Consider the following 11,314-nt stretch of genomic DNA (forward strand, 5'->3'; position numbering starts at 1 on the left):
AGTCAAGGTATGGTGGGAAACGAGTCGATGCTGGATGACTAAAGACCCGTCACACTTGCAATTTTTTGTGCGATTTTCTTCTTCTTTTGATAGATGTGAACGAGTGAATTAGTTACTGATGTACTGATGTTCAAATAAGAGCTCTTATTAATCAGTGCATTCGTAACTAATTCACTCGTTCACATCTATCAAAAGAAGAAAATCGCACATTAAAATCGCAGCAAAATTGCAAGTGAAAACAGGTCTTAAGGTCTTGAAAACAGCCTGACCGACGTTTGGACGAACACCAGAGATTGTGTGAGCTATCATGAAAGCTCATTATTGACTTGCGCAGATTTTTAACTGACGGATATATCGAGGATATATCAAATGCGCGTTTTAGAGAATCATATGTCAGCGTCATTGTTTGCAACCGGATTAAAATACCAATTAAAATACCTTAGTTTTTCTCATTTCCCGTTTGTTGTATATATTTCAATCATGTATGGCAGGTTCGTGCCTAATCTTGCCCTATATTTCGTCTTTTTTACGTCGAATAATTATGGCAGTGGTCGGGATAAATGCAATAGTCACAACTACACAGTAATCAATGACAGTCGACGGAGTATAACCAACATGGCAAAACCTGAAGATGGATTACTGTGCGACCGAAATGCGATTGACGAATCGACATGGTATCGCTTCAAGATCAATACGAGCGCCATTGTCGGTGATCAATTGGCAACAACAAAACCTCCCCTCAGTAGATGTGGGACCTTTTCTCCGATATGGATGAACGGGAGCCATCCAACCGCAGCTGAAGGGGTAGTGTTGAGAAAAGCTTGCGCGTATTTACCTTACGCTGCCCCACTCGGCTGTGCTAAGTCCTATGAAATTAAGGTCCTAAACTGCAGTGGGTTTTATGTGTACCAATTGAAGCCTCCAAAACAGTGTTACCTGGCCTATTGCGTTGGTAAGAATGAGATTTTTGAACTTTTTTTAACCCTGGTTTATACACGACACCAGATTACGTCTTTGCGATATAATCTTCGGCTGCTTCGTGGTTTTGGACTTGAGGTTATGACGAAACCATAGTATTTTAAAATAATTAAACAAAATGTATATTTAAATAGCTGTGAAACCACATGATTGCTAAGTGGTTGAACCTAATTTCGTGACGATGTGAATCATGTATCATGTTGTTACTGATGTTTTCATCTTTTTCTATTTCCGCGTACGCGGTGAGACCCGGGTACGAGGATGAATATGATGGCGCAGTTTGTCTAGTACCAACCTCAACATTTTCGACCGCGCGGGGATTTCTTATGTTAGCCTTCCCCCCCTCCCCATATTCCAAAACAGAAACGTTTCTCATTCGCTCACCAAACATTTCTAATTAGTATTTCATCCTATTCCTTGTAGCTTCAAACTATAAACCTACCATTTCCCCCAAGACAACATTACCTCCCGTGACAACATTACCTTCTACGACAACATTACTTCCCACGACAACATTACCTCCAGGTAAGGTTTCTCACTTTTTAGCAGTTTTTGTTTCCTTGGAGGGGGGGGAGGGGCCTTTGGATGACCTGTTTTTCATACTAATCTCCAGGTTACAATTACCTGTTTAGACTTCAATGAATGTGTTCAAACTGTCGGAAAGTGCCATCCTAACGCAACTTGCAGCAACGACACCGGATCATTTTCTTGTAAATGCTTGTCAGGATATGACGGAGATGGAAAACTCGTCTGCACAGGTTGAAAAATTCGTTATTTCTGAAAAAATAGCACCAGATCTGCCACTTTTATCTCCGACCAGCTCTTCGTTATCTCTTCTTATTACGTGTCCATATCAACTCAACCTTGCTTCCCTCATCTTCTCTGCAATGTCCACCACCTCACATCTTCTTCTGATCTCTTCATTTCATAATATCTCTGACCAACTCTCCTTCATCTCTTCTTATCACGTGTCCATATCATCTCAACCTTGCTTTCCTCATCTTCTCTGCAATGTCTACCACTTCACATCTTCTTCTGATCTCTTCATTTCATAATATCTCTGACCAACTCTCCTTCATCTCTTCTTATTACGTGTTCGTATCATCTCAACCTTGCTTCCCTCATCTTCTCTGCAATGTCTACCACTTCACATCTTCTTCTGATCTCTTCATTTCATAATATCTCTGACCAACTCTCCTTCATCTCTTCTTATTACGTGTTCGTATCATCTCAACCTTGCTTCCCTCATCTTCTCTGCAATGTCTACCACTTCACATCTTCTTCTGATCTCTTCATTTCATAATATCTCTGACCAGCTTTCCTTCATCTCTTCTTATTACGTCTCCCGGTCATATCAGCTCAGCATTCTGCAAAATCTCGACAGATATAAAATGATAAAATCTCGCAAAATTATTGTTCTCAGAATGCCTGACATTGAAGACAGTGTCAAAGCGTTCTGTGAATCATCCACGACCAAAACAAAATATGATCTTAGAAAGTCTAATGATCATATTGTGAAAACCTATGGATTAATTAAACAATGTGCTTGATTAACTCATAGAAAATATATGAATTCCTCGATGAAAAATGGAAACACTTTATGCTTTGTTAAAGTTACCATTGAATTCACGAGAAGCCAAATGTCACGGTTATTTGTTCATAAACTTCGTGACATGTCAACATTGTATTTTCGAATTCATCAAATGTTTAAATGGCTTTCGTGTTGTAAGTAACATTGGTAGTTGTATATAAGTATTTTCTATCACCTTACAATCATAACATGGTATCGTTTTGTTAGTTTTTCGTTTTATAAAACAGGTTTGAGTATATTGACAGGGAAGCAGTAAGAATTACCGAACAGGATGACCACAGGAAATTACTGGCAGACGCAAACTAAACCGATTTTCACTACCATCTCGCAAGGTACCTACCTAAAATATTGTAACGTTAGTAGAAACACAGTTTATATACAAAAGACCTTCGTAGTTTTCTATACTTTGAAGGCTTTTTCTCAAAGCTTTTTCATTTATATTTTCAGCCGCTTGATTTGCAAGATTGACATCCAACAAGTTAAAATAACAGAGGATTTTCAATCAACTCATGTCCATTGTAAATAAATAAACCCAACCTTTTAAAACGACTCTAATCTCACTTATGTATAAGAGTTGTTGTGAAATGGCTCCACACCTCTTTACGTTTTGTCACCGTAACGTTATACAACATATTACAAGTAAAATTTTAAAATCAGTTTTTATGCTCCTGATAAGAGCGCTCATATCAAAAACAACAATGTCTGTCCATTACCAACACATTCGTTTAAGACGTCCACGTTTGTAAACCCACTTTTTCGTGATTTGCATTCGAGTAAGCAACCACTTGGCTGTACACAATTTGAGAGCCAGAACAGCCAACCAGCAGATAACCTTTTTTCCAATTTTCGTCGCTCTTACACCCAAAGAACCAGCAACCTTTTTTTCTAGACACTAGCGGCTCCTGAAGAGGTTGCAACGCTTTGAAGGGGAATATCCCTGACTCGATTTCGCCCTCGCTTTCCTCTGTGAGGAACAGCATTCGTACTCTCTCTGGCATTTTGATTCGTAACGACAACATCATTGTCTCCGTTTCCATTCATACACAATACGACGATGTTAAAACGATTTCTTTTTATACAAATACAACACAAAACCAAGAACGCCAACGATATTATGGATATCATAGAAACGACGATTATGTAATCTGTTTTGCTAAGACCAAGATACGGTCTATCATCATCGATAGGTTCTACAACTGTGTCTACAGGAAAACACGGAAAAAAATTAAAAGAAGAATTATTTTCAACCGTTGGAATCCGTATCGCTATCCAGTATAAATAAAGTTAGTTTATAGTTTAGGTTTTCTTCTGTAGTAACACTTGATATCAATAAGAGATGATCCTTACTGGACCTCTAGGAAGAACAGTTTAGAACTGATAGAGCTATCCAGTATAAATAAAGTTAGTTTAGTTTAGGTTTCCTCCTGTGATAACACTGGATCAATAAGAGATGATCCTTACTGGACCTCTAGGAAGAACAGTTTAGAACTGATAAAGCTATCCAGTATAAATAAAGTTAGTTTAGTTTAGGTTTCCTCCTGTAGTACTACTGGATCAATAAGAGATGATCCCTACTGGACCTTTAGGAAGAACAGTTTAGAACTGATAGAGCTATCCAGTATAAATAAAGTTAGTTTAGTTTAGGTTTCCTCCTGTAGTAATACTGGATCAATAAGAGATGATCTCTACTGGACCTTTAGGAAGAACAGTTTAGAACTGATAGAGCTATCCAGTGTAAATAAAGTTAGTTTAGTTTAGGTTTCCTCCTGTAGTAATACTGGATCAATGAGAGATGGACACTGTACTTCAAGGAAGAACAGTTTAGAACTGATATAGCTGTTTTAATGCGTATTTATCATTATAACAAAATTACCTTTTTCTTTCAAACTGTTCGGATCAACTTTGAATCTTCCTAATCTTTTGTTTTTGTTCCGTTGAAATTGAGTTTTGAGTGGTAGTAACGGATCATCCATCTTTTTTCTCAATACCATTTGAAATTCTACCAGAACATCGCCTCTGCTATAAGGGTCAGAGTTGAAATAGTCAGTTAACTGAGCTCATACAATTCAGTGACAGTGACTACTTCCTTAATCAGTTTAGTTATACTGTTTATCTACAAAAACGATAAAGCTTAAACGCTTGATATTATAAACAAGATAAAGTGTTGGTGTATTTACGCTATAATATAAAAAAAAATTAGTTATCTACCTGTGTTTAAATGTTAGATCAACCACCAGCACAAATTCACTTCTATTTTCGTAGACCTTTATGATCTAAAAATGCCGTACATATCTACTTTTAACCTATTATTGGCAGAAGCTACTTCTTATTACTGATCGATGCGACAGACATCGTATATTAATATACCTCTTCGACAATTTCAACAGTTGTTTTCTTGTAAATAAACGACGATTCGTTCAAAAGATCGTTGTTCCACGTCAATCCAGAAACTATGGTGAACTGAGCTTGCACCTTCACTGTGTCTGATGAAATACAGTTGACGAATTACGTTCATGATCTTGCATTGCGCGAAGAAAAATGGTTAGTTTTTTTAATTCGAAAACGTTACCAACCTTCTGTACCAAGAAGCTTGCACGTTTCACCGTCACCGTCAAATCTCGAAGGGCATTTCTCACACGTGTACCCATCAACCGTCACGGTGCATTTCAAGCCAGGGAAACAGGGCAAGCTGTCGCACGGGCTGATTTCACAGCATTCTCCAGAGTAGGGTTTCTCGCATTCACATTGAAAGTTCACCAAGTCATCAAGCTCTGTCGACATTGTTATGTTGTTTTGACACTTGCCTTAAAAATAATAGCAGAGATCATCTTAAAAGTTAAAACTCCCATTTTTGAAAACAGGGTCCGGTTGTATCAAGCCCGTTTAGCTTAAACGGTGGATAAGTCGAAATTAAATAACACTCTTACATCTCTCTTGAATGAGTCAACTTGAATATTATGCACTGAATATGTAGTTGTAAACAGTATCTTTGTATTAAGGTTAAAAACATTTAGTTTGCTTCTTGAATAAAACAATAGACTTGCTTTATTTTTTAACTTAACCACCGTTTAAGCTAAACGGGCTTGATGCAACTGGCCCCATTTCAGATGACCTCGGCGATTTCACACGTTTTCCTGCGCTGTGGGATATGTCATGTCCCCTGCTTCTAAACCCCAACATTCCAAGGGTGGCTGCCTTCAGCTCGTAGCCTTTTACAGGATTTCGAAGAATCAAAAAATGACCAGTTCAATTTCTTTCTCAGAAAACGTGGAATGTATTACGCGCAACGAGCATACTGTAACATGATCCAAGGCAGTGTCGTAATCATTCCAATAATAGCATGTGCTCGTTTCCTTTCCAAAGACTAATTTCAATACCTCAAAAACCGCATTTCACACTTCGTCTAATCTCGATGACGTAAACAGCCCCTAAATCGACTGCCCCGGTAATTAACCGAAATAGGATTGTGGAAATGATGCAATAGCACGCCAACACCCCGTCTCAAAACCCTGACTAAACACACGGAGATCATACTAACTCAGATAGATCAGGGTCCGGGTTGTTTAGAACTCCTTAACTACATTTTGAATAAATCGATTATGATTTGGGGGGTTTTAAGACCCCTTAAAACCTCTAGATTTTACCCGCATCGAGTGAAGTGCCAAAAATCATAATCGATTTACCCTCACCAATTCCTGGCATTACCATCCTATACACATTAACCATGCTTGCTCTTGTCAGCTACCTCTGTAGCTCAGTGGCAAGAGCATTGCACCGGCATCGCAAAAGCGTAGGTTCGATTCCTGCCGGTCCGGAGGACCTATAGATGACAGTAGCGTTGCCAGCCTGTCGATTTGTCCCGCAATGCTAATATTCTAGTGTTCACCGACTGCGAAAACACTAGATTTCTAAAGGCATGAATAATTATAATAACTCGAAATCTACATAGCGGGACAAAATCGTCAGACCTGGCTACGCCACTGATAGTTGACTCATTTTTCCATCAACTGTTCGAATTCCTGGCTTGAATTGTGTATAATTCCACTCGAACTTAAGACCCTTTATAACCTCTACATTTTAAATAGTTAAATCCTAGTTAACTCAGAAATACACGACTATGATTGGCGATTCTTTCCCTAACTACAGTTAAAAGTTAACTAGTCTTTTATATATACAACTGTCTCCGTATTACTTACCATTTGGGCAAACACGGCGGGATACTGTTACAAATTCAATATTTTGATGAGCTGTTAGGTCTTCAAAGGCGTCTGTGACTTTTAGGGTTACTGTCCCTGATTTAGTCAGGTTGACGTTCAGCAGAGCTGGTTCTTGAGAAACGTCAAGCGAGATGTTTGTCATTGTCGAACTATTAAAACTGTAATCCATCATGTAACCTTCTGGGTCACTTGCATTGAGGATCAACTGAATATTACTGTTTTCATACGCGTAGATCCGTCTAGGCATACTTATAAACGGAGGGCGATTTTCTGGTAAAATAGAATAAATCGTTGTTTACTATAGCTCTGTCTATTACTAGAAATTTGCAAAGCAGTAAGCACTAGACTAGTCAGGCTAATATTAGTAGCAACAGTCAACACTCAGTCAGACTAGCAGTACTGCAATGATCAACTGACATTGAGGAGGGTTGAAAGTGAAACACTGAATAAAACATTGCAAAGCAGTAAGTACTAGACTAGTCAGGCTAGTATTAGTAGCAACAGTCAACACTCAGTCAGACTAACAGTACTGCAATGATCAACTTACATTGAGGAAGGTTGAAAGTGAAACACTGAATAAAACATTGCAAAGCAGTAAGTACTAGACTAGTCAGGCTAGTATTAATAGTAACAGTCAACACTCAGTCAGACTAGCAGTACTGCAATGATCAACTGACATTGAGGAAGGTTAAATTCAAGTGAAACACAGAGTAAAACTCGTGTTCTAACATAAATTCAATGGAATACATTATACAAACAGGTAGAAAAACTATATACGTACTAAGACAATACTCGTCATCTTTGGAACAGTTGACCAATTTTGATCCTGAAAACAAATACAAAACACTTAATTAATACCATTTCTAGAGCGGCTCAGCCTCAAGTCTTGAAAGGTGCTTGAAATTTTGATAGAACAAATGTTAATGAAATATTAGCTAGACGAATTCTCTTTGGTTTTTTTCCAGATGACATACTGACATCGGACACCCTACTCGAGTTATCCTGAAGGGATATTTTTATTGTTTCATTCGCAATACACTGGTATAGACAGTGTGGGTGGTTCTTCTCTGAAAGGAATCTCTGAATGTAGGGTACTTTATCACGGAGAGTTTATACCAGTTTATCATATGCACCTATCACTAACTCTCCTGACGATAGACCTTCGATGGAAACGTCTATTTTCTATTTTTAGATGGTTCTTATGCTTTATTTGACGAGCACTTTTCCGTCTCACCGGAAAACAAACTACACACCTTTGCAAATAGGAGATTTATTTAATGTCAACAAAAATATACAATACAGTAGTCATAACAGTTTACCGGTAATAGATAAAGCCCAGTGTAAATATTTTTAATCCGACGCCCATAAGACGTGCATCTGATGAATTTTGCGCGCACAAATAGCAGCTAAAATTCAATTAGGTGATTACGGTGTGCGTAAAAAAACTTGTTGCTTTTCCTAATTCAAATTTGCGGCTTTTAGTAGCGAGAAATTGTCTGAAATGAATAATTGATTATGTGAAATTCTATAGTTATAACCACATCCTGTTAACATCATGCAGTAGGATAAGTTCGCAGCAAAATTGAATACGAAAGACGAGGTCTTCTTGTATTCACTTTGTAGAAGATTTTTAAACCTTTAAAAAGGTGGTTGTGATGTTGTTACGTCAGTACCCACCTAGAAATTTGTGCTTCAATAGAGCAAGGAGGCCTTTAGGTTTAAGCTAGCTTAAAATATCGGTAAGAGTAAGAGTTTTATGGATTTTGCGCGGGATATTTCCTCAATTACCCTAGACGAAGGATTATCCAGGCTTTTTATGCTAATCGCGGGGAAACTGATGTCTCTTTTCACAAGGGGGTCCGTCTCTGCGGAAAGAGTTAGCGAGCATTTGCTGTGAGCGGATATATTTTGTGGGAGGTCATAAAGTTATTTGCAGAAAAACCATGTTTTCGTAGAACTTTTCCACATCCAAGCGTTGCGGAAAACATTAAACATACCAAACTAATGATGCAGTAAACGAGAACTGGCAACTGCCAAAACACTCGCTTGATCGCAAAGAAACTTCGCTTCGACCTAACCCTTGAAAAGGCCATCGTGAGAAGCGTTGGTATTAGAGTTAATACCGACTAAATTTCCTGACGAACGTCCTTGAGGTCGAAATGACCAGAAGTTTTTTTTTAACATTTAGGCTGCTGGTAAACCGCAATTAATGACAAGTTATTTGAAGAAGCTGCAATGTTTCTAGACGCGTTATCTTGGAAGGGGACTATCAAAAGGGCATCGTGACGTTCTATATATATATATATATAAAACGCCAATCAAAAAGACTTCGTGAATGCGAAGGGCGTTTAGTCGAGTTCTTGTTCGACGGCTAACCTGGCTGAAAGGGACGCGGGGTTCTCAGCAGGTTGGGGGAAGACCCTATGATTAACATACAACGCACAGACCATATATACTCGTATGTTGCGTAATTCACGAAGATCCTAGAAACCCAGCCACAATCTTAATGTTGATCGCCTCGCAAAGCATCATGGCGTCTTTTCTGTGAAAATCTAGAATCGTTGAACCATTTTTTTCATTCTTAACTTTCTTAAAAAGAGTTCATGCTGTTATTTCAATATATTGTATAATCCCCCCTCTTACAAATGCATCGCAATTCAGGGTGACTGCATTATAAAGTTGCCGAGTTGTAATTATAGTTGACGGAGTGTATTTTCTACTGTTTCAAATGCCTGCTCACCGAGCTCACAAGAGGAATAAACATTCTGATAAACGATTGAGCAATCGCACATCAACGGTATTTCAGCTAAGGTACTTAATATCAGCCAATTTGTCGAGGGGTAATATTATCACTAGCAGCTTACTGAGGCGTTTTAAACCTCACAACCCACAATCATGCAGTAATGTTGCAATACTTGCAGGCGTGATTGTGCTCTTGATTTAGGTCAAGCTCTCTCCATGAAGTTGTAGAGGAATAAACGATTATAAATACCGAATATTCGCACACTCTGGTACGAAATATGTATAATGGCCACTTAGGGTTGACCGCAGTGCAAAAACGTGATAGCGTCAACGCACATGAAAAATACCAAACCTTTTACTGGTTTTCCAGAACAACATCAAAAACCTACCTGCGCAGAAAAAACCGCATCGATCAAGCTGCGTGAACTGGTAGATGTAGAAACCACTGCAGTTACGCACTTTAATCTTGTAGCGATAGGTGCATATCCTTTTACCTCCTCCTACTAAGCAAACAGTTCGATTTACGATGCCTTCTTCAACGTTAGGGTGGGTACCTCTCATCCAGATAGGACTGGTTGCCCCACAGCTATGGATCTTTGGCGCTTTCGTAGCTAGTTCGCCCCCAGCCTCACTAACAAATCTGTACCAAATATCGCCTTTTATTACACTTCTATCACACAGCCTTGTAGTTGAACTCACAAACGCCGTGCTTCGTCTCGGGTCGTTAATCGCTCGATACTTTACATCGCTACACAGGTTAGACTGCACACGAACGTAGATGGCGAAAATATACACAAGAAAGACAGCCAAACGCGATATATTCTTCATGGTAGCGACGCGCGCTTGCATGCACACGAATGAACTTTAAAGAATAAATAAATATTCCCTTCCGAGCGTCGTATTACAAGTCAACATTACGTCATTCTTTGTCTTGTTTTAGCGACGACCCTGGGGGCACGAACGCGAAAGATTATTAGCCGAGGCAGGGATAAAAATCTTCGAATAAGAAGTGGTTTGGCACCGAACTGGCTAAGGAGCTCAGGCTGAACCTTTAGGACATGTGACTGAGTAATTTGCCTTCACGACACGAGATACCTCGCTTTATGCATGATTCGCGCGCGGGATTTCGACGGTGAGTGAGATGTTTTAATCCCGAGAATCATTTCAGGGTCGCCTATACCCTTTTTCACGTTGCGCTCACGTGAAAATATTCAACCTTATCGCGTATCTCAGATTAACTAAATCATCAATCACGTTTCACTGGTAAAAAATACCCTAATTACGCTTCACGCAAAAAGTAGTCACTTTTAAGCTGTACAGGGGTCACTAACCGTCCGTCACTTGTATAAAACTCTTTATTGCATTTGCGCAATTATAGTCCAAAGTCCGCCGTTCTGATTGGCCAATTCTGTCACGAACTATAGTTGAAATTTAATAAGCCCCGTTTACAAAACACTCGATTTTTGGGTAGTGTCACAGCTCCTCGCAAGAATGATTTTCACTGGCTGAACTTTACAATACATTTCTGTTTCAACCAATAGCTTCGTTCTTTAGAAAGCATAGAAAAGCATTATCCAATTGGAGCAAATTACGAGCAAACGGCGCAATTTTAGATTAAAATTGGTACGGATGAAACTTGGAAGTTGGACAATGTATTTACTTCATCATTCTCAATTTTATCCGAACCAAAGGGTAATGTCGCAGGTCCTCGTAAGAATGATTTTCATTGGCTGAACTTTACAATACATTTCTGTTTCAACCAATAGCATAGCTTCGTTCTTTAGAA

The 11,314-nt window shown here is 38.9% G+C and overlaps 2 protein-coding genes across 2 annotated transcripts; one reads left to right on the forward strand and one right to left on the reverse strand.

Annotated features, from left to right (window-relative positions):
- The first annotated feature begins 448 nt into the window (after window positions 1-448).
- LOC114528663 (uromodulin-like) lies at window positions 449-1,906 on the forward strand. The gene is made up of 3 exons (XM_028550335.1): window positions 449-952; window positions 1,402-1,503; window positions 1,611-1,906. The coding sequence occupies exons 1-3, from the start codon at window positions 481-483 to the stop codon at window positions 1,739-1,741; spliced, it is 705 nt and encodes a 234-aa protein (XP_028406136.1). The 5' UTR covers window positions 449-480; the 3' UTR covers window positions 1,742-1,906.
- A 1,282-nt stretch (window positions 1,907-3,188) lies between these two features.
- LOC114528662 lies at window positions 3,189-10,763 on the reverse strand. Its single transcript, XM_028550334.1, has 8 exons — window positions 9,918-10,763; window positions 7,568-7,612; window positions 6,766-7,056; window positions 5,143-5,373; window positions 4,937-5,052; window positions 4,778-4,842; window positions 4,443-4,588; window positions 3,189-3,771 (listed from the first exon to the last, which is right to left on the reverse strand). The coding sequence occupies exons 1-8, from the start codon at window positions 10,375-10,377 to the stop codon at window positions 3,455-3,457; spliced, it is 1,671 nt and encodes a 556-aa protein (XP_028406135.1). The 5' UTR covers window positions 10,378-10,763; the 3' UTR covers window positions 3,189-3,454.
- Between the last annotated feature and the right edge of the window lie 551 nt (window positions 10,764-11,314).

Source organism: Dendronephthya gigantea, unplaced genomic scaffold (assembly GCF_004324835.1).
Source record: "Dendronephthya gigantea isolate DGI-Jeju-01 unplaced genomic scaffold, DenGig_1.0 000051F, whole genome shotgun sequence".
Taxonomy (NCBI): Eukaryota; Metazoa; Cnidaria; class Anthozoa; order Malacalcyonacea; family Nephtheidae; genus Dendronephthya; species Dendronephthya gigantea.

Excerpts from the sequence above, each read along its gene's own strand:
- LOC114528662 (XM_028550334.1), bottom strand. The coding sequence starts at position 10,377 with ATGCAAGCGCGCGTCGCTACCATGAAGAATATATCGCGTTTGGCTGTC. Across the intron at positions 7,613-9,917 it reads ATGCGGTTTTTTCTGCGCAG|GATCAAAATTGGTCAACTGT; the intron begins GTAGGTTTTTGA and ends ATTTGTTTTCAG. Across the intron at positions 5,053-5,142 it reads CAAGCTTCTTGGTACAGAAG|ACACAGTGAAGGTGCAAGCT; the intron begins GTTGGTAACGTT and ends GTATTTCATCAG.
- LOC114528663 (XM_028550335.1), top strand. The coding sequence starts at position 481 with ATGTATGGCAGGTTCGTGCCTAATCTTGCCCTATATTTCGTCTTTTTT. Across the intron at positions 953-1,401 it reads TTACCTGGCCTATTGCGTTG|CTTCAAACTATAAACCTACC; the intron begins GTAAGAATGAGA and ends TATTCCTTGTAG. Across the intron at positions 1,504-1,610 it reads CACGACAACATTACCTCCAG|ACTTCAATGAATGTGTTCAA; the intron begins GTAAGGTTTCTC and ends TTACCTGTTTAG.